This window comes from Sylvia atricapilla, chromosome 6, assembly GCF_009819655.1.
Source record: "Sylvia atricapilla isolate bSylAtr1 chromosome 6, bSylAtr1.pri, whole genome shotgun sequence".
Classification (NCBI taxonomy): Eukaryota; Metazoa; Chordata; class Aves; order Passeriformes; family Sylviidae; genus Sylvia; species Sylvia atricapilla.
In genome coordinates this window covers 43,512,929-43,534,016 of record NC_089145.1, presented here as the reverse complement: position 1 = coordinate 43,534,016, position 21,088 = coordinate 43,512,929, and the positions used below count along the sequence as shown (strand labels likewise).

The 21,088-nt window shown below is 41.3% G+C and overlaps 1 protein-coding gene across 1 annotated transcript in view; it reads left to right on the top strand.

Moving 5' to 3' along the window:
- Positions 1-917: 917 nt before the first annotated feature.
- Positions 918-21,088, top strand: part of ASPG (asparaginase) — a 44,458-nt gene continuing 24,287 nt past the window's right edge. The window contains exons 1-7 of the mRNA XM_066321681.1: positions 918-1,103; positions 5,740-5,869; positions 8,488-8,599; positions 11,312-11,437; positions 12,890-12,973; positions 14,032-14,158; positions 20,314-20,426. Of these exons, the coding sequence (XP_066177778.1) occupies positions 941-1,103; positions 5,740-5,869; positions 8,488-8,599; positions 11,312-11,437; positions 12,890-12,973; positions 14,032-14,158; positions 20,314-20,426 (855 nt within the window). The 5' untranslated portion in view covers positions 918-940. The remainder of the gene's footprint in view (positions 1,104-5,739; positions 5,870-8,487; positions 8,600-11,311; positions 11,438-12,889; positions 12,974-14,031; positions 14,159-20,313; positions 20,427-21,088) is intronic.

Below are 21,088 nucleotides of genomic sequence, written 5' to 3'. Positions count from 1 at the left end.
GGGAAGAACATAAAATTTATTTCTGTTGGAGTACTAAGTCGTAGAAATTAGAAGAAATTGCTTGGACTATCCCACAATCCTATTTTCACCTTGAAATTGAATTGCATTTCATTTGGAAGGTGCAGTGCAGGGTACAAATTAAGTTCATATGACCAGGAGCCAAAAAAATCCCTACCACGTTCCTACAGGAAGCATGTTCTCGGCAATAGAATGACATATTTAGCCTCAAGGTACCTGAGCAGCAGCTACTTGTCAGCTCATGCAGATCACCCTTCTCAGCAGTTACTGTCCCCAGTACCTGGCTCATGGGGTTTTAGCCAGTTGCTTTGCTGCTTTTGCTTTATAATTAGCCAGCAGTAACAAACCTCATACAACAGACCTAAGGATTTATCAGGTTTCCTTGAAAAGAATTTCAGCCTCCTCAGAGCTGATCTACCCGATCCTCAAAAGAATCCCTCTGGATGGAAGCCGAGGGTGCAGATTAGGACGCTGGAATGGAGGGGGCAGGGGTGCTGCCTGTGCTGGCACACGCCGGGTAGGCAGGAGTCGCCTCTGAGGCCAGGTAAGCGGGGGCGGTTCCCACCTTCTTCCCCGTGAAGGAAAAAAGGCGACGACACGGGTGCTCTCACCGGGCTGACCCTGAGCCCTGTGTCCCGTCTCTCCTCCCCGGGCCCACAACCCCGCTGCTTTTGCCTTCTCCTTCAAGCGTGAAGGGCTTTGACGCCGGCCCGGGCCGATAGCGCAAAGTGCAGAGGGCGGCGCCGCGGCTGCCCCTCACGGGCGCTGCCCCTCACGGGCGCTGTCCGTGCTCGGGCGGGCGGGCACAGCGCCTCTCCCCGCCCCCGGGGCAGCGGGAAGGGGCGGCCCCGCCACCTCCCGCCCGCCCCTACAAATCCTCGTTGTCCGGGCGGCCGGGAGATAGCGGATCCTGCGGTGCGGGATGGAGGCGGCGGCGGGACAGTCGCGCTCCCTGCTCAGAGCCCTGGCCGGGTCTCGGCCCCAGGAGCGCCCCGGCTGCCCCCCGGCCCCCTCCGCCAAGACCGAGGCGCGGGTGCTGGTCATCAACACGGGCGGCACCATCGGCATGGTGCAGGACGTCAAGGGTGAGGGGCCGGCGGCGGGTGCCGGGGCGGCTGCGGGGAGCGGGGCTGGCCCTGCGGCCGCGGCTGCCTCAGGCTTTGGGGTGCCGGGGACCTGGCGCGGCTTGCGGTCCGGCTTCGCTGCTGTGGGAGGCTCCCTCTAATCCCCCGCTCCCGTCAGCTGGTTCACCCGGGAGCTCAGCTGATGGGCATCCTTGTGAGCGTCACAGCGAGCAGCAGCGGCTTTTGGCAGAGGACAGCGTGTTTCCTGCAGCGTGAGTCCTTTCTGCCCTACCTCGCGCTCTGAAAACGAAACTAACGTAATCGCCCTAGGCATGCCGGCTGGTGTTAGCCCTAAATGAGCCACTGTCCCCGGCCTCCCAGAGAGTGTGTGCCTGGCATTCCTGCTGGGAAGAGCGTGGGCCGCTGGAGCTGGTGACAAGGATTTTCCGGTGGTGACCTGGCAGGCGCAGCGGATCCTGTGTGGCAGCTGCCAGGTGTCAGGATGAGCGAGATCGGATGCAGTGTCAGTCACCTGCCTTGGGACAGGGTTCTGCTGCTCTCCCATCAGCTCTTGACTTCCTTCCTGAAACCACTGAAGGGTTCTGCCTTGCCTTACCTTAGCGAGGGAGGGGGAGACTTTGATGGAAAGACTAGGTATGCCAAACTCTCTCCCAGCAGCTGGAAAATGTTTACATCCAAAACGGAACACTGAGATGTGTCAGCCTGCATTTTATCTGAAGGCTTCTTAGGTACCTACAGGCATATGCTGTGTGTTTTTAGGTGCCCCTAAATGTCAGCAGGTAGGTGCCCAAACTCACCTGACACCTCCACAGACCCCCAGTCCAGCAGCTGGTTAGAGTGGTACCTAAGCACCCCTTGATCATCACTCAGCAGGCACAGATCCCAAGGGATAGCAGAAACATCAGCCCATTAATGTGTCTGGGGAAAAAATGGATTTCAGTCAGGTCTGACTTGCTGTAGGGCTGTGTGCTTGCCAGCGTTGGATTGAAGGGAAACAAGGTAACATAAGAAGTGGGAGTGAGAGGGAAACCATCCAGTTTTGATGAATGTCTATTTAGATTCTTTCCTCCTTTACTTGGAAGGTAGTGGAGCGTCCCAGGGCTTCCACAGCGTGTGTCTGTCTAGATTCAAAAGCGTAGGTACTTGTAATCCCTGCTACAGAGTTTTGTGCCCCTGCCTGAAATGCTGTCTCTGCTTCTTATTTGTAGGATTAAAATACTTGGGGCTTTACCTTGCAGCTTCCTAGAACTTGATTTTTTAAAAATACATGTCCTTTCTTCTCAGGAGATGGTGTTTGGCTGATTCTTATTATTGTAGTGAGGATGCTATAAGGTGTCTTTGTTTTTTTATGGCTGTCATCTTTGTTTTTACTCTGTCAAAGTTGTAAAAAAAAAAGAAAAGTCCATATTTCAATGCCGTGTGCTGACTTGCCTTTCTCAGCTCGCATTGTTTATACTAAAACAATTTCCTACTTTTATTGCCTCAGCTTTCTAAATGCCTCTTTTAAGTGAATAAATTATAATCATGTGTCTCATTCATTTATGAATTAACTTTATAACCTCTTCTCATATTGTATGTTTTTTTTTTTTCTTTTGTCACTTAACAAGTGTCAATCATTAAAGCATGTGCAAACAGTCTAACAGTTATGATCCAATGATGCTGACTTGCTGCCTCCTGGGGAGGGTTTTGACCTGCTTTTCATACCCACATCTAGCTGCAGAGCAGCCAGAGTACCTCTTTCAGAATATTTGGCAGTCTTTAGTGTTCAGACAGAAGCTAGCAAAAGGGCATGGGAAAGGCAGCATGCTTCAAGGGAAGATACAATAGATGCTCATTTCTTTTATTTATCAGTGGATGGAAAGTGCCTGTTTACAACCCTCCCTAGAACTAAAGTAGCTCATATGGCAACTCCACCACGTCTTGGAAATTCTTGTTGGAATTTCTGCACACCTACGTTAACCTGTGCAGGAGTTAATTTCAGAGGATGAATAGTCTGTTTCAGTTTATGTGACTTGGATGACAACCAGACTCAGGTGCAGACTCTCTCAGTATTCATGTTTTTGCTGTCAAGCCACTTCAGTGCATTTTTAAAGTTTCTTACTCCTACTTATTTCCTCCTACATTAGTTTCTTTTGGCTTATCAGTAGCTCATTTCAGAAAGAGAACCATACGGCACTCCAGAGTAAGGTTACTGTGATAATGATCTTTCCATCAAGTTTGTGCTGGTGTCTTCAGGAAGGTCTTTTCCTTGGGCATATGGGCTAGATTTCTTTCCTAGCTTTTACCTGTAAAAAGGAAAAAAAAAAACCAAACCAACAAATCCAAGTAGAACTAAGCTAAATACCCTTAGAAAGATTACCTATCTTAGAATATTCTACTTATGTAGATTAGTTATTTATGTGTCTTTTTTAGATATACTAGATTGCCAAAGGACTGGCTGCTGTAGTCCAAACCCTTTTCTGTTTGAAATCTGTGTACCTCACTTCTGAAAGCTACAAGTAGTGTAGCTGCTGCAATTAATATTTTTGCTCCCTGTTCTCTGCAGCAGCACATGTTGTAGGATATTTTGTTTGGCAGGTGGCTATAACTGTGTAATCTATAGCACCAGAGTGAGGAGCAGAGTCCTGGACTGTAGGTGAGACAGAACCATGATTGTGCTCCACCTCACAGGCTCCTGTTTACCATTCTGCCTTTGTCCACCTGCTCGGTGATGCCAGGGCTGGCCAACTAACGAGGGACAGAAGTTGATGAGAGCTATTTGGACAAGTCATACGGCCTCCTTCTTCTCTGCAGGGGTGCAGTTGCTTCAGTAACTTAGTCAACAAGCTTGGCTCACAAAAGCTGTTTTCCATGTTTAATGAAGAAGAAGTGTTCTTAAAACCTTTGCACTTGAGTTCCCCTGTGTTCGCTTCTTGAAGCTATAAAGCAGAAATCACTGCAGGATGTGGATGCACATGAGGGGCTGTCTAGGTTGTAAGTGGATCATCTTGGATACATCTGCAGAATGCCTTAAAAAAGTGGTTTTCATTCAGTGCAAGCAATTATGGAAAAATCCTGACAGATTTGTGATTAAGAGATGAGGAACTGCTGTTTATAGAGAAGGGATTAAAGAATATTAATGTATATCAGCTCTCCAGTTCCTGTGGCAAATACAAAAAATGAACAGTCTAATCCACTGTCAATATTCAGAGCAAGATGAGCACTGGACAAACAGAAGAATAATCAGAAAACACCCAGGAAACACTTGAAACTGGGCTGCAGTTCTGAGCCAAAATGACTCAGTGCCCAAGCACAACAGAAGTGGCCATTTGTGACTAAGCTAGGAACATCCTTAATAGGAAAAGCAGGGATTATAGCTGAATGAATGAAACATCCAAGGCTTGAAAGTGTTTTAAGTATATTTTGTAAAACAAAGTATTTTGACAGTTATCCAAACAAATCCACTCAAATGCTGTTGCTGTCCTGTGAGGAAGTTGGCTATGAGAGGCCTCCTTCTTAATTTAAGACAAGCCAGGAGGGAGATCAGGGAGTTCTTAAGGATTTTTCCATCAGCTTGGAAAGTAAATGGAAAAAACTAGAAATACTATTGAAAATATTCTCTGTGTTTTGAGTATTTGAAATAAACCTTGCTGTTTGAAGGTGAACCAAAAATAATTAGAGGTGCTAACTTGAATGAGAATCATGGTTCTCATCCAACAGAGAACAAACAGAACTGGGAAATCCAACAAACAGAACTGGGAAATAGGAGAGAATTCCCTGGCCTCAAGTTAGAAATAACTAGAATTAACAGAAGTAGAATAATGAAGAGGTTTAATAGTTTGTTTGCCATGTAAACAGGTGATATGAAACACTGAGATTAAACTGAACTTGACAGAAAAATCTTAAAGTCCAGAAGGAAATAACTCTGTTGGAAGTTTCTTGTAAGAAAACTGTCTCAAAAAGTCAGACTTCAGAAAAACAGGGCTTGTGGTTCTGGATGCCATCACAGGCAGGGAGAGGGAGAGCAGAGTTTGAGATGCATTCATGCTTTCGTCTTTCTCTGCTCAGAGGTTTATGCATCTTTTTACCTTTTGTCAGTTCAGATGTTCAGTCCTACACCTGCAAGTGGAAAGTACGTATGTATATAGGTACAATACCTATGTATGTACCTATATATGTCTACCTATGTATACATCTATCTGTCTATCTATCTCTAAACTTGATAATACAGAACAATGCTGTGTGCTTTTTAAGTTTTCTACTACTAAGTAATAATAATAGCTATGGCAAATGTGAAAGAGAATGATAGCTTTCTGCTACAGTTGCAAAAATTGGCTTCCTGTCCCTGCTTCTGATAAGTATTTGCATACAAGCTACAATGAAATATAGGTAAAAGCCTAAATGTTTGATATGGAGAAGATTTGAAACATTATTTATCTTAAATAAAAGTTTTATCTATTTCAACTCAAGAAAAGAATAACTTTGTGAGTATTTATTAGTTATGTTCATTTTTCATGGTTTTAAACTAGCAGTAGACTGTTTAATTTGGAAGGATGAGTGAACTGCTATGTAACTTGTCTTCTTCCCTCCTTACCGTGCTACTCTCTTCCTTCTATCTCTTCTCCTTTATTTACTTCCTTTTTTCTTTGTTTTTGAGGGCTTGCTCCTGAGGCCAATAAATTAGTGAACAGCTTGAGAACGATGCCAATGCTGCACGATGAGTCGTATGCCCGGGAAACAAAACTGAACAGCTCCCATGAATTCCCAGAGAACACGCTGGTGCTCCCGTAAGTACAGCTTCCTTGGGCAGAGGAAGGGTTAGGATCTGTCTTGTTATTTTTCAGGTAATTACATCTCTAGACATTTGGCATGAAGAATCTATAATGAGATTAGCAAAAATGCTCATAATTAGTTTAAAAGAAAAAAACAGTCCACCGTGTTTGATGCTGTAGGAAATATGGGTTTGGATATATTTGCAGTGAAGTGCCTTAGAACTGCCAGAGAAATAAGTTTTAAATTAGGCAACAAGTAACCATTCTGGGCAGTCTATTCCTAGATTTTTTTTTTGTTTGTTTCTTTTATTAATTTGCTGCACATTTGTATGTGCAAACGTACAAGTATTCTACATAAATTAAGAAAACTGTATATACAGCTCCATGTGAATTATCTTCAGCATATGTCTGAAAAAGCAGCATGTAATTAATGCATCTGTGAATAGGCCTCATGCTTTAATTCTGCAAGCCTTCTGTTTTTAAAAGTTCTAAAAGCTGATTGTTTGCCCCAAATTTATGTAACATTTTGATAATAAGCAGTGGGCTTATAATTAATCTGCATTGCTTCTTAACTGTCGGGCAATGATTAATAAGCTTATGGGTTTTATTTAGGGGGCAGTATGCTAATTTGAAATATTCTGTAGCTGTGATGAATGACTGTACCCCTGTAAACATGCTACCTTTGCACAAAGGATAATTTTACACAGTTGTTCAAAAATAATTGGGACCATAGCTGGTTTTCTGTAAGAGTAAAAGGGGATATTCAGCAGTCTTTAGGGAGAAAAACAGAATATTTGAAGAAAATAAAAGGCTTATGAATTTTTTTCTACTTTGTATTGAGGTCTCTCTGTAAAGCTTTTAAAAGTAACCATTTAAAAGACAAATAGCAAGAAAAGAAGTAAAGGAAAAACTAATGGCCACCTGGTGCAGTACTATTTATATAAACATACAGTTTGTGTTAAATATTATCCTTACACTAAAAGAATGGAGCTCTATTATGACTCTGTGCTTGAATAGCTTTTAAATACTTAAGGGATTAGAAACAACAAAACTACACTAATATACTTGTATTAGTCCTAAATATACTTGTCCTGGCACATCTTTCCCTGAAAACCAGAAAAGCTTAAAACCATCATTCACATAAAAAAACCCTGAGGTTTAAAAACTAATCTTGTCTTGTTTTTCTGGCACTGCTGAGTGCTGTTTCTGGAGGTTAGTTGCGGCAATTTGCCATCTTGTCTTTTGTGCTAGCCAAGTGATATTTTAACTAGGTGATTGAGAAATATTGTGAGTTCCTGAGGGGAGAAAATGTTGTGAACTTTGTATATTGGTGTGTAACGTCAGTATAAGAGAAATGACATAATCTCTTTTTAAAGAGAGGCATCAGAAATTGAAGACAGGGCTGGTTTCTGGTATCAGGATGTCATGTTTTATTTAAACAGCACATTCTCAGGAGAGCTTTCTTGTCACAGATTTTCAGCTGACTTCCGAAGTTACTCATAACATGTGTAAATGTGATATCCAGCAAGGCAGTTTTTCATGTGAAGTCTGACTTTGTAGGTACAGGATGGCAGTTTAAACACACTGTTTAAATGCTCTCTCTGCTGTGTGCAACAGTCTTACAGGCTTCATAGGGGAATGAGTCTGCAGATTTTATTGGAAGTCTCAGATGACTTGAGAAAGGGAAATACTGCACTCAACTTCAAAAAGGATAGAAAGGAAGATAATGGAACCCACTGACGTGTCAGCTTCCTCTCTGTCCATGGCAAAGTCATGACACATATCTTTCTAGAAGCTCTGCTAAGGCACATGGAGGACAGGAAGGCAATTTCAGCTAGCACAGGTTTACCTGGACTTGTGTAAAACTTCTGATGTGGTGCCCTACAACATCCTTCTCTCTAAATGGAAGAGAGATGAATTTGATACTTTTCAGTGGATGAGGAATTGATTAGATGATTACAGCTAAGAAGATGGTGGTCAGTGGCTCAGAGTCATGATGGACATCAGTGACAAGTGGTATTTCTCAGGGGTCTATATTGTTATAATAACAATAACCATTGTTATTTAATATCTCCATTAATGACATGGATGGAGGGATTAAGGGAAGCCTCAGCAAACTTGTAGATGACACCAAGCTGATTGGTGCTGTTGACACACCTGAAGGGTGGGATGCCATCCAGAGGGACCTGGACAAGCTCAAGAACTGGGTCCCTGTGAATCTCATGAAGTTTAACAAGACCAAGTGCTGGTGCTGCACCTGGGTCAGGGCAACCCTGGTATCCCTCCAGGCTGGGGATGAACAGATTGAGAGCAGCCCTGCCCAGATGGACTTGGGGGTGCTGGTGGATGAGAGGCTGGACAGGACCCAGCGATGTGCACTCATAGGCCAGAAACCACCTGTGTCTGCCTCCCAAGTTGTATTTATTATTAAATTAAATTTAGATATTTATGCTTTAAACCACATCAAGCCATGAACTTCTAAAGTTGGAATTTAATTTCCAGATTTAAGACATTTTCGCCTAGATTTGGGGTATGGGGAGGAAAAGTGTGAAAACTACTGATTTAAAGAAAAAACCAGAAGTGATGAAATGATATTAATGCTAAGATGTTTTTCCAATTCTCTTTCTTCATAGTCTCTCTAAGCAAAACAAGAGAATTTTTTACACAATCCTTGAGCTCTCGCCACTGCTTGATTCTTCCAACATGACACCAGATGACTGGGCCAAAATTGCAAAGAAACTTGAGGTATGGTGATGTAGGATAAGAATTCATTTTTCATTTAAACAAAACCAGCAGTATATCTAGTATACTTAGCAAGAGAAGACAATTCAGTAGCACTATACATATATATTTGTTTCTTTAAATGTAAAATACCTTAATTAGTGACTTGCAAAGTGAGATGTACAGTGCTTGCACAGTTTGCAGAATTTTTATTTCATTTTTGAAAATGTTGTAAACTCCTTAAAGTTACATTGTTCTTCCAAGGATAAGCCATGCCAGAATTCCATATAATAAAATAAATAGAGAAATGGCAGTTCTGATTGAATAAGATCTGTAATATGTAGGTTGATGTGTCCTAAAACATTGGCTTGAATTCACTGTCCAAAAGTGTTGAATAAAATCCTTAGGTGTGGGTAACTTAGCTGAAGGTTGCCTTGCTACACATCATTTGAATGCTCAAATAGCTTGATAGTTGACTATTGACATAGAAAATAATTTGATGTCTTTATGCCTCTCTTACTCTGGGCACACATGGACTGGACTAGCTTTGGCTTTGCAACCAGTAGAAAAAATTGCTACCATGGTTGGGTTTCCCACAGTGGAAAATGTTTAAAGCTCTACCTATTTCTGCATATATAGATAAACTCATCATATCCTTCTCTAGGAAAAAAAAAAATCAGCGTTTTTGTGCTCCTGTCCCTTGTCTGAACTTAGCTGTGTGCTTTTAAAAAATGCAAAACTGCAGAACACTTCAAATGCTTCACACCAGGAATTCATACATAGCTGACAAAAATAAATAACTATGGGGCGAGGAAGATACTGCTCTTCCACTCTCTGATGGTGGGCTTTATAGTGTAAATTCCCTTCTTCCACCATGCTGTAGCAATGCATGTGAACAGCTCAATAATGCAGGGAATGATGCTGAAGATTCAGGTAACAGTCTTTCGCCTTTAGGCTCTCTCATCCTGAAACCACAAAACTTGGGAGGTTGCTTGTCCTATCAAATTCATCTTGCTCAGGCAAAGAAGAGATGGAGCTGGTGTGTACATGAAAAGTCTGTAGGATGGAGCAGGGGTGCCCCTGGGAAAATCCCAGGGCCAAGAGAAGGCAGCAGTCCATGCTGAACAGGAGAGAATTTACCTTTTTTCCTTACTGGCATATTAGTTTTTATTACAAAAGAAAGTGGAGGTTTTTTCTGGCACAGAGATTCTCTGTATGCCCAGTTTGTGTAATCCGAGTGAAGACAGCTGAGGAGGCAGAAAAAGAAACCTTTTCAACTCTCCGGGTTGTGTACAGACACTGCCACTTTGTGTTCAGCTGGGACATATGCTGGCCACAGCTGTAACATGCTGATGATTTTCCAGACTAAAACATTCCAAGATGTTTCTGGGGGTTATCTCCTTAAATGGCAACCTGATCTTTTCCATTATGAAGCTTAAACTAAACTGTGTTCTTTTGCATCTAATAAGGCTGAAAGTCTTTGTGAATGTGCTGATTTAGAGAGGTGGCTATTTCTGTGATCTTGGCCCTTCTTGAAACCTCCTTACCTTGTTGCTGCCTTGGTGAATGGCTGCAGCATGGTTTTTGTATCACATTGTAGTTTGCCCTGCAGAAACACCTTGCAAGACTGGTAGCTGTTGTGTTGGGTCAGTTGTTAGAGATAAGCAGAAACCCCCTGAAACTTCCAGTAGGTAGCAACAGGTAGACAGACATGAGTATAAGTGAAAAAAATAGTAAAAGGACAAGTAGGAACCTACAAATTACTTTGGAGGTGACTTTATTACCAGTAGGTGCCAAGTGTGTTTGCCCAGTGTGACATTAGGAGTGTAATTAAAAAGAAATCTTATTTAAACCTCCTTTTTCCTCCCCATGCTGGCACTTCTTATATCTGCTTAGAGTTCTGTGTAATCCTTTTCATGTTGCCAGGTTACATTAGAGACATCAGTGTCCCTCTCTGCAGTGTTTGCTATGTCCGTCATTCTTAAAGTAGCTGAACTAATTCATTTTTCTTCCAAAAGCCAGCAGATTACTTCATTCCAACAGGATGAGCAGTGTGATTCGTGGTTTTGCATTAAAAAACCCCTCACCTCCTGGGTTGGATTGTATGTAGATTAAAATTACAAAATGCATTTTGATATTGCATGTGCCTGATAGTGTAAAGGCCTTCTCAGAAACCAGCAGGTGAATGTCCATTAATGAAAAAGAAGCTTCTCCCCCAGGTTCTGCTGTGGAAAGGATGGCTTTCCATCAGAAGAGGGCACTCTGACACTGGTAGTTTGCCTGTCTGCCATGGATTAAATGGCCTGGTTTTCCCCTATATTATGATAGCCCTGGTTTGCCTAATCTGTTCCTGTAAATGGTGTAATCCCTAAAGTAAAAGCGGCAACAAGAAATCAGACTATACGACTAATTTGCATATGTTAACATTCCTGTTTAAAGCCATTGCTAAGCTTTTCTTAATTAGGAGTCTTCTGGTTTAAAAACGCTGCATTAATATGTATACACAGAAGAATCTCTTCGACTGTTCCATAATCAGAATTATTGGCTCTAGTGCTTAGTGTCCAATTAACCCTTAATTGTATTTAAACTAGAAACGGTAAGTTTAGGAGGAGTTGTGTGTGCAGTACCCTATAAGGCATTGTGCTGTTGCCTGCATCAGTGGAATGCCCTGTGTACCTCACCTACTGGTGCCAGGGCATTGCTTCAGCAGTGTGAAAGCTGTCTCTCCACCTCCAGGAGCACTACGAGAAGTACGATGGTTTTGTGATCCTGCACGGTACTGATACTATGGCGTACACAGCTTCCGCCCTGTCCTTCATGTGTGAGAACCTGGGCAAAACTGTTGTTCTGACAGGATCTCAGGTAATGGAACTAATTTGAGGTTGAAGCAGTAATCGTAATTTTTGGTTTTTATTTGCAGAACTTTGCTGTACCATGATTATCACTGTACAGTTTAGCAGTGCGGCCAGGCCCCTGGCCAGGGTGAATGGTCACAGTGCTGACAGAAATGAGTGAGAAATGATGGGCTCACCAGCTGAGGATCTGCCCCATAATTTTATCATTAATGACTTCACAACTCTGTACCAAATCAAACCAGGAGTTCATTATGGCTGGGGCCAGATGCTTCAGAGGAAGACATAAGAGCCTGTCATTGGGCATTGTGTATTAATCGGTTTATATGAGAAGCATTTTTCCAGCCTCAGGTGGTGACTGGTTGTCAGCTGTCTTCTTTTTTTTAGAAGCCCTGAAGCTTAGTATTTTTTACTTCATCAGTTGTTATCTCAATTTATGTTACTCATTGTTGCATTCTTTATAATTTAAAAAAATAAAGTGTAAGATGCATTTTTGATAACTTCTGTTCCACAAAGCATCTAATATGGTCTGTTTCCTTTTCTCTAAAGACTACATTTATTAATTTTCATTCTCTTAGCTGGAGATCAACCCTTTGCATATTGTCTGAGGGGGAGGGGTTGTCTTACTAGAATAGCTTGCTTGAGTGTAAAATACTGCTCTAATCACAAAGGAAAGATGAAACATCACATTGTAAAATTCCCCTCCCCAATCTCATAACTTCCCTTTCACATGTGGTCTATTTGAAGTCAAAATACAAAAGTCTAGGAAGGAGTAGGCTCCCACTTGGAGCAACCTAGTCGTGACACATCAATCAAGGATTTACTCTCTTTTTGGTTTCATTGCTTGGAGATCTATCTGACACACGATCCAGCAAGGGAGCGTGTGATTTTCTTTTTTAATAATTGCTGAGAGAAGCACTGTCTTTTAATAAAGAGACATTCAGAAAAGGCATGGAAATCATCACTCAGCAGACTAAATTTCAGTTTTTAATCTTGCCCTTTTCTGTCAGTAATAACCTGCTGGCTCAGTTTTACTATGCTATGAGGAAAGATGGTGCAAGAGAGCTGTTGTGAAGCCCATAGTGACAGTTCTGTATGTTCTGGTGGTGTTGCTTTTTCTCTCTATCACCACTTCTCCTATGCTAAGTCACATTTAACTAAGCCGGCTTACTAGTTTTTTTATTTTTCTCAAACCAGTGTTAATATTCCTAATCACATTAGAAAAATCTCTATATTAGTTTTTAGGCACTTAAAATTACAAAATTATGTTAAGCAGAGAGAGAGAAGTCTTGCCATCTGCTGCAGTCTAAAATAGTTTGGGTGAAGAAGGAAAACCTTTTTTCTCATAAATCACTGTTACATAAATTATTCATGTATTTGTATTGCGTAAGTTGGACTCGTTTTTTCTGCTGTGTAGGCTTTACATAAGGGCCAGGGTGTAATTCCAGTCTCTGCTCTTCAGGTACCCATTTATGAGCTGCAGAATGATGGCCGAGACAACCTTCTGGGGGCGCTGCTGATGGCTGGGCAATTCGTGATTCCTGAGGTCTGTTTGCCTGAGAAGACCATCTGAGAAACTGCATTTCTCCCTCTAGCCAGGACACAAATACTCACTAAATATCCGGTAGGCAGTAAGCAATTGCACTTAAGCAGGAAGATGAATGGATTCCAACTGAGGTAACAGTGCTTGCATGGCAGAGCCGTGTGCTGTCCTCGCACTGGTCATATGCCATTTGCCATGCACAGTCTGGAAAGACTCTCAAGTGTGAAATGTACACTGTAGTAGACTTGAAACTAGAGCTTCTCTTGCGAATATGTGGGATCTGAAACACTTTTAATTCAGTTTTTTAACTGCATATTACTTTGAAGTTCTACAGTCACTGTAGAACTGGTGGGAGTGTCTTCTAGCTCTGTTCCTGAAGACTGAAGTCTGGAGCGTGATACACCTAAAGAACATGGAGGTGCCTCCATAGTGCCGGCACCCTGCTGTTTGGGCTGTGCAGGCAGCCCAAAACTCAGAGAGAAAATGGGTCAGGTTACATTTCACTGCCCTTCTGCCGTGCTCCCAAAGCCAGTTCTTGTAAGACAATAGGAACAGCTGACTGGCCAAGATCTTAATAACTGATAACAGCTTTGAGGTATCTCTTTCCCTTCAAGTTGACAAACTTCAATAGACTTGAGAAGGAACATAATTATTTATGAGGCATGGTGGTAACTCATGGAAGTTATCCTCATTTTCACCAGGCCTTTTGTTTTGGACTTTTAATTTATACATAACTGATGAATTTATTAAAAAGCTCACACTGTTTCTTTCCTCCATCTTTGAAGTGGACTCAGGCAAATTTGCTGTCTCCTAGATTAAGCCTCATGAGAGGATTATGAAACTAGTTAGCTCTTAACTTGTTTTGTTCTTAAATTCTTAAACCAATGTGTGACAAATGTGCCAACACTTTTTGAAAGGGTTAGACTTGTAAACATCTACTAGCCTCTGAGTTGCTTTAAAGATTTAGAAAACACTTCATAAAGGATGGACTACAGTATTTATCTACTGCATCTTTTAATTACTGGCTTATTCATAGACCTGTTTCTTTACTTGTCTTGCAGGTGTGCCTGTATTTTTATAATAAACTGTACAGGGGAAATAGGGTGACTAAGGTGGATGCTGGGAGTTTCAATGCCTTTTCCTCACCTAACCTGCCTCCACTTGCAAATGCTGAGGTTGATATTACAAGTAAGCAACATCATCTCTTAAGCCGTGTAATTTATGCTGTATGCAATAGAAATGTAGCTGAAAAGAACCTGTGCTTATGTAGTTGAAATGCCGTTTTTAAAGTCAAATATCTTTGAAAGTCCTGTAGTTTGACTTCACTTCATCTGTTCTGAATCTGTTTAAATATTAGTAAGGCTGAGACTTTGTGACTCAACTGCATTTATCTATTGAATATAGATGTGAGCTAGACTGACTTTGACTAAAGATCCAGACTAACCAGAGGGAATGTTGCCCCTGTGTCAGGAAAAAACTTGCTCTAAAGATAAAATGAGGGAGTTAGGACTGAAAGAACAAAGAGTTTCATCTCATTAATGACCATGCTGGGCTCTGAAATCAGGAAAAAAAGTCCTTGCAGAGTACTTGCAGCTTCAACAGATTCTCTGTTGCATGTCATTGTGTAAGATGTTTTACTGGATATTTAGGACCTATCTGAACTGCAAACACACTGACAACAGCAGACCTAAAATATATGAAGTTTTTTTTCCCCCCAAACTTATTCAGGCTTCCTGTAATTTTTCTGTGACTGTTTCTTAAGGAGGGGGAAAACTACCTGAAGGTTTCAGTACCCATTTGCAAAGCCATTATATGACTGTTCTTGGATAAATGATGCCCTTTCTTTGAAGAGGGAAGAAGAGAAACATTTGGAATCTAGCAAAATCAGGAGCTGCCAGAAAACATACTAAAGGACAGTTTTAAAAAATATGTGAGCTGCTTCTGTATAGACTAGGTATTAAAAAGGAGTAGGACTTGGTGACAGTCTCCACTGCTAGAAAAAAAAAATGGAAACAGGAGGGTGTTCCTGAATTCTTCAGCTAAATGCCATTAGTGGCAGTAGGAGACCTAGTCCGGTGCCATATGCAACATGCCATTCTGAATAGAGTCTACTGCTAGAGAAAGACATTCTGCAATCTGGAAAAATAAACTTCTCCCTTCCACCTAATGAGTGGGAGTCACTTAACAAAGTTTCAGGATCAAAGTTTGTAGCAGCCAGATACAAGCTGAGGAAGCCTGTGAGATACTCTAGTAATGTGTAAGACATCTCTCAGGTAGAGAGTCTGCCACTGTTGTGCTGTGTCAAATAGGATGTCTCTGAAATCAGTGGAAGTGCTGTCAGTTGATTGTTGCAGTAAATTGGGGAGAATCTTCTGTCTTGGGTTTTTATGAACTGCATCAAACAGGGTATGAATAAATTCCGTTTACTGGCCGATCAATAATGAAATCAAGCTGCAAATTGCATGCTATTCCTCTCTTGGATTTGAATGAACTGTTTTGTGATTCCTTGTCTAGAGTAGAAAAATGAGAAAGTTATTAAGCACTTCCCTTGGCCCATATTGAGACCCATTATCTTTTCAGTAAATGCCTCATTGGGATCAGTGGGGATTTCTGATTTAAAAACTGATGGTGTGATAGGCTCTATTTTTATTTGCTTCAGTTGATTACCCAGTTAGGGTACCATCATTTATCCAAGACGACGGTGTCACTATTGAAGGATTGTTTCATTTTGAAAGAACATAGTTTATAGTAAGGGCAATCTGCTGGTGCTGCTTTATTTTGTCCAAAGTAATTGTTTGAAACATTGCTGTCTCCCTTGAATTTGCTTGTACAGTGCTTGTATGAAGCTTTCATGGATATAAGGTACCACTTGGGCTTTAAAAAAATAAAAGAAACAAATCTAGCATTTTAACTTTTTTTTTTTCAAAATGACTTTATATAATATGTCCTAATCCATCTGTAGACAGGGCTGACTTTGGCTGATTCAGCATTATGGAGAGCAGCCCGAGGATGCCAGGAGGAGTAGGCCATGTGCAGAAACTCTTCCTCAGGTTCTTTGGTTCTAACAAAGCTGGGAATGAAAATGCCAGGGAAGCAGAAGGGGAGAGGTGGCAGGATGGAGGAAGTGGGAAGCATAGTGTGATGACTGGTTGGTGCACATGAATGCAAGGACATGCTGGTCACGGCTCAGCAGAGCATATAAAGACAACAGTCTACTTCAGGGCTAGAGAGGAGAGGGAGAAGCTTTCTCTTTCCTCCCTTACCCTTCCAGCTCTTTTCTTCATTTATGATACCCATTTTTTATCCTGTTCCCTTTTTAGATGAGGCTCCTAGTGGATTTCTAATCCCGTAACTGGCTGTGTTCTCAGCCAGATCCTTAGCTGTGTTAGCAATGCCTAGGAGTTGTGTTACCCAGTTCTAGATAAGGAAGTGTATCAACTTCCTTAGGCCTTTCAGCTTAGCACAAGAAGATCCTGTAAGAAATGAAAAAATTCCAACCCACTCCTGAGCTAAGAAACCCAGTGCTGATGGGAAATACTTCTGCAGCAGAATCAGAAATCTCTGTATGAAATGGACAGTATAAAAATAATAAAAAATATTTCTAAAATCTCAAAGCTTATCAGATAGAATACATTTCCTGATTTCTCCCATATTTTGAAAACAGGAGAGACAAGGAAGACTATTTCTCTTGAAATTTGTAAAAATTCTCAGTATGTTTTGTAATTGATTTCTTTATTCTTGATTATTCTAATGAAGCACACATGAAACTTGCTTTGTTATTGTGGCTGGACTTTCTTCATCACACATGCATGTAACTTCTGGGAGTGGGGCACATCTATGAGGCCATAAGATGAGAGACAACCTGTGCAGAGGACAGAGCCTGTGTGATTGTGTGTGCAGATGTGGCACAGCAGCAGTTAGAAGGCCCCTTTGGGCTCATCTACCCACAAATCTCATTAGAGAGAAGCTGTTAGTCACTGGCCAAGTGTGCATCTTGGTTGGTTATTTATATAGAAAGCCCAGGTCATTTCTGTATGAAGGCATTTACCAGCTCTTTTCACTGGAGTGCTCTTGGTTCCCATCCCCACTCCCTTCTAAGCAGGCATCTTGGTTGTTGCAATGACACCAGTCACCTTAAATATTCATTCTCAAAGATGCATGTTGATTGTTTTATAACAAACAAGAAAGGGGGTCTGTGCTCGTTTGCCTCCTGCAGGAGTTTGCAGCCATAGGTTGGCGTATGCTCCCCACCCCTCGGCTGCTGCAATGAACGCTGGGGCAGTTTATATAATGGTAGGGCACGCCTGTAGCCCTGCAGAGAAAGATGGGAAGAGAGCACTGCTGTTTGTCTGCAGCTCTGCAATCAAGAAAAGCTGTATTTCTTGTTTGATTTCATAACTGGGAATTCAGTCACCACTCCTAAGGGAGGTATTGCTCTGAGTTGCTGCTCTCCTGTTAGAAGTTGAAACCTGCACTGTGGCATAGGCTCTGTTTAACAGGAGAGGTGTTTGCTGCTTTCTGATTGGTGTAGAGTTCCTTCTATTTTAAGTCAGGTTGGGGTTTTTTTTGCACTAAGCCAACCATATTTTGTGTATGTGTGTGAATAAAGCTGCATAAGATAAGGATGTAATTTTTTGGCAGCAATTTGAGAGGCTATAGTGTTTGGTATGGAGGGGGAGATTGGAAATATCAGACTGTTGTTCATGTGATGATTTGGTTTGGAAGAGTAAACAGAAAGCCTTAATATCTTGAATGCAGTCTCCTTGAATAGAGCAATGTATCCCAAACCATTTTAAGTTTAGTATGTAAATAGCCATTATTTCTTTATTTTATGCACACTGCTTTGGAAATGTTCCTTCTGCTGTGGCACATTGCTAGCTTGTCAGTTCCTCACTTTTTCATCCTTGTCTGTTCCTCAATTTTGCATTCACATTCACATGATGCATTGTGCTGTATCAGCTAAACTCTTCACAAGCATAGGCCACCCAAGTCAGAGCAGGTTACTGTTTTCCAGGCTGTGCCAAAACTGAGTATCCCTAATTAACCACTCTTATCCATAATATAAAAAAGAGTTGTGAACATCAAAAGATGCAGCTTCTTGTACTTCACTTGCTTGTATATGAGTTTCTTACTTAAAGAGCTGTTAGTTATTCTTATGTTCTTGGGTTTTTCAACTTAACAAAAAAAGAAATTGCTGTGTGGTACGACACAGCAGGACAGCTGGTTAATTCAGTACATTGAAGATGCTTGAACTTACCTATGTGACATAAATACTGTTCCTTTTTGGGGATGTAAACTTCGAGATGAAGCATGGAAAGGGTGTGTTCTAATTTCTTTTTTCCCCTGCATGATGTCCTGCCTCACTTAGAACAGTTCTCAGTAAATCTGAGATGAAGTCTGTCTTCTATGTATATTTGTTTGTCTTTGGCTCTTGCATCACATTTGCCTTTTGTTCTGCCTTTTAGACATGTTTGGCAAATGGAAAACTGACATCTGTGGAGTCTGCAGCACCAAACACGTTATGTAGGCTGACGAGGTTCATGACCAAGCGAATGTTAACTCAGGGGCAGGGCAATCTTTATCTTCTTTCTAATATAATTTGGAATTACATCACTATAGTATGTCTGCATGCATTAAATTTATCTTGGAGATGTTATTTGGTAGAGCATACTCCAAGGATACAGGTATAGGCCTGGTGTAGGTCTGACTTCTGAACCTGTCCTCTGATCTCTTTCCTTGGTCTTCTGCTTTTGGCAGTGTCTTAGTGCTCTGTGCCAAGGCAGGTTTCCTCAGTTCATTCTTCAAGTTGGTTAACAGGCATCAAGGATGCTCACAGTTGCCAAACGTAGTAGAATGCATTTGTGAAGTTTTGGCAGGGACTCCTACCTTATGGAGTATAAAAGAAAAACAAGCTGTGATACAATTTTATTGCCATCCTTTCTTATACAGGAGGCTGCTTTTAAAGAGTTAACGCATTTTTTTAGAAGCCTTAGAGGAATGGAATTATTGGAATTATTGCTAAACAGTGCTGCTTCTTTAAGCACAGTGCTCATGTTGAATGTGGTTAGCCAGGCCCATGAACCTCACACAGAACAAATGCACAGGCTCTGCACTTCCCTGGGTCCCTCCTGCAGGTCTCTATATTGCTCTGGAAAGCTCTTGGAGGCCTCCAAGAGGTACTTGGATAACTACTAAGTCCAGCCAGGTGGTTAAGAATCATGCTGGACAGCTTATCAGAAAGAAAGAAGCTGCAGAAATGGTTTATATTTGTATTCTCCCACTCCCAGGGCAGTGGAAATCCATGTGCTGAAGTGTGACTGGATGGACAAAAAAAATGCCAAGCCAACTGCTTGTGACCAGGTTAATGGCGTGTGGCAGTATTAAGAAAGAACAGAGGCTCTAGTTGCTGACAGGGAAGGAAGGTTCATAGAGTGTTATAGGAGAATGCTATTTTCTGTCCTGACTTAATGAATTGTGTAGCTTTTAGTATCTCTGGTAATGTGACAGTACAGCAGGCTTCAATGGAGGCTTTTTTTTTTTTTTTTTTTTGTAAATGGCTGTCTGCTGATTGCAAGAAATTGCAACAGTAATTGGTGTGAGTAACTCTCTGCATGGCTGAGAGCAAGTCAGTATTAAGCACACAGATCTTTTATCTGTCTCGCTGCTTGGGAGTTTCTCCAAAATCTCAAAAGCTTAACTCGTGAAGGGGAAGCAGGCAGCTTTACAGCATGGTCTCTTTTCATGGAGGCACAATGCTCTGAGCTCTTGGCTGCTGTTTGGTAAACCTCTTCCACTGCCTTGTAGGCGCCATCAGTGTTACCAATGCTGCGCTCCTTCACTGAAGTAGTAAAATTTTGAAATCAATAATGCATGACTTGGCTTCTAATAATGCAACACAAACAAACTATTAGTTAAACAGCTGGCTTCTGGCTCTAAATGTGTAATCGGAGTTAATTGAATCCTTGCTATTTTATTTAATCATTAATAACTACCTAATAAACTCTGGAGGTGATTAGCAGCAACAGTAACTGCATTTGTCATCTCTTATGTCTGAGAAGATCAAGGTCTGTTCTCCAAACATGAATCCAGGCTTGTATCAGGCCACCTACATAACAGTGAAGTTCAGGTTAGTATATGACAAGTAAATATCTCACCTATGCCAGACCAGCTGCTAATTCTTCTGTCTTCAATGGGCCTTAATTTCCTCTTTAAAAAGGGTATTGTCTTTCATGAATTCTCTGCCTAAGAACAATTTTAAAAACAGAGTTGTGAGCATGAAGTACTGCAAGTGTACTTAATAGCATGTCTCAATATTAAATTCAAAAGGCCATTTCTCTTAACAGTAAACTGGGAAACGGTTTGGAGAGCCAATACCAAAAAGAAATTTCGCGTTCACACCAACATGAACAGGAATGTTGGACTTCTGCGGATCTTCCCAGGGATCACCGCTGCTGCTGTAAGTGTCACTTCATTTTGGAAATGGGTGAAGTGATGCTCACATACTTGCAGGGAAGCTGCATTGTTTGGAGCAGTGGTTGGGGTTTGGAGGGAAGGATCTGTCTTCTTCTGATAAGCATTTTTTTTAAATATCAGGGCATTCAAAGACTATTTTCATATGCCATAAATGATGTATAAAAGCTTTTCAGATATCTTATCTATAAACTACCTGGGTTCTGGGACTTAAAATTAATTTTATATCAGGACTCATAAACAGGTCAAGTGTGGTTTTCTGGACAGGTGCAAGCTGCAGTAACTAGGGAAATATTCTCCTGCTGCATATTGAGGCATATTAATAGATATCTTGTCAAAGAATAGACAATATGGTGGGTGGAATGTGATTATTTCTACAACTCATGCTTCTTTTTTAAGGTTCATTTTGTCTCACACTGATAAATAACATGACCCTCAGCATTCATACAGAGCTGAAAATGAAAAGTGGGATTTTTTTTGCCTTTAGAAATTATTTTACAGACTGCAATTTTAGGTAAATTAGTCTTTAAATTTTTGTCTAATATTAGTTCCATTAAATTGACAGGTCTTTTGAGGCTCTTGCCTTCTTAAATTGAATCCAGTAGTTTAAGCAGCACTCCCCAATTATATCACTATTCTTTTAAGGTG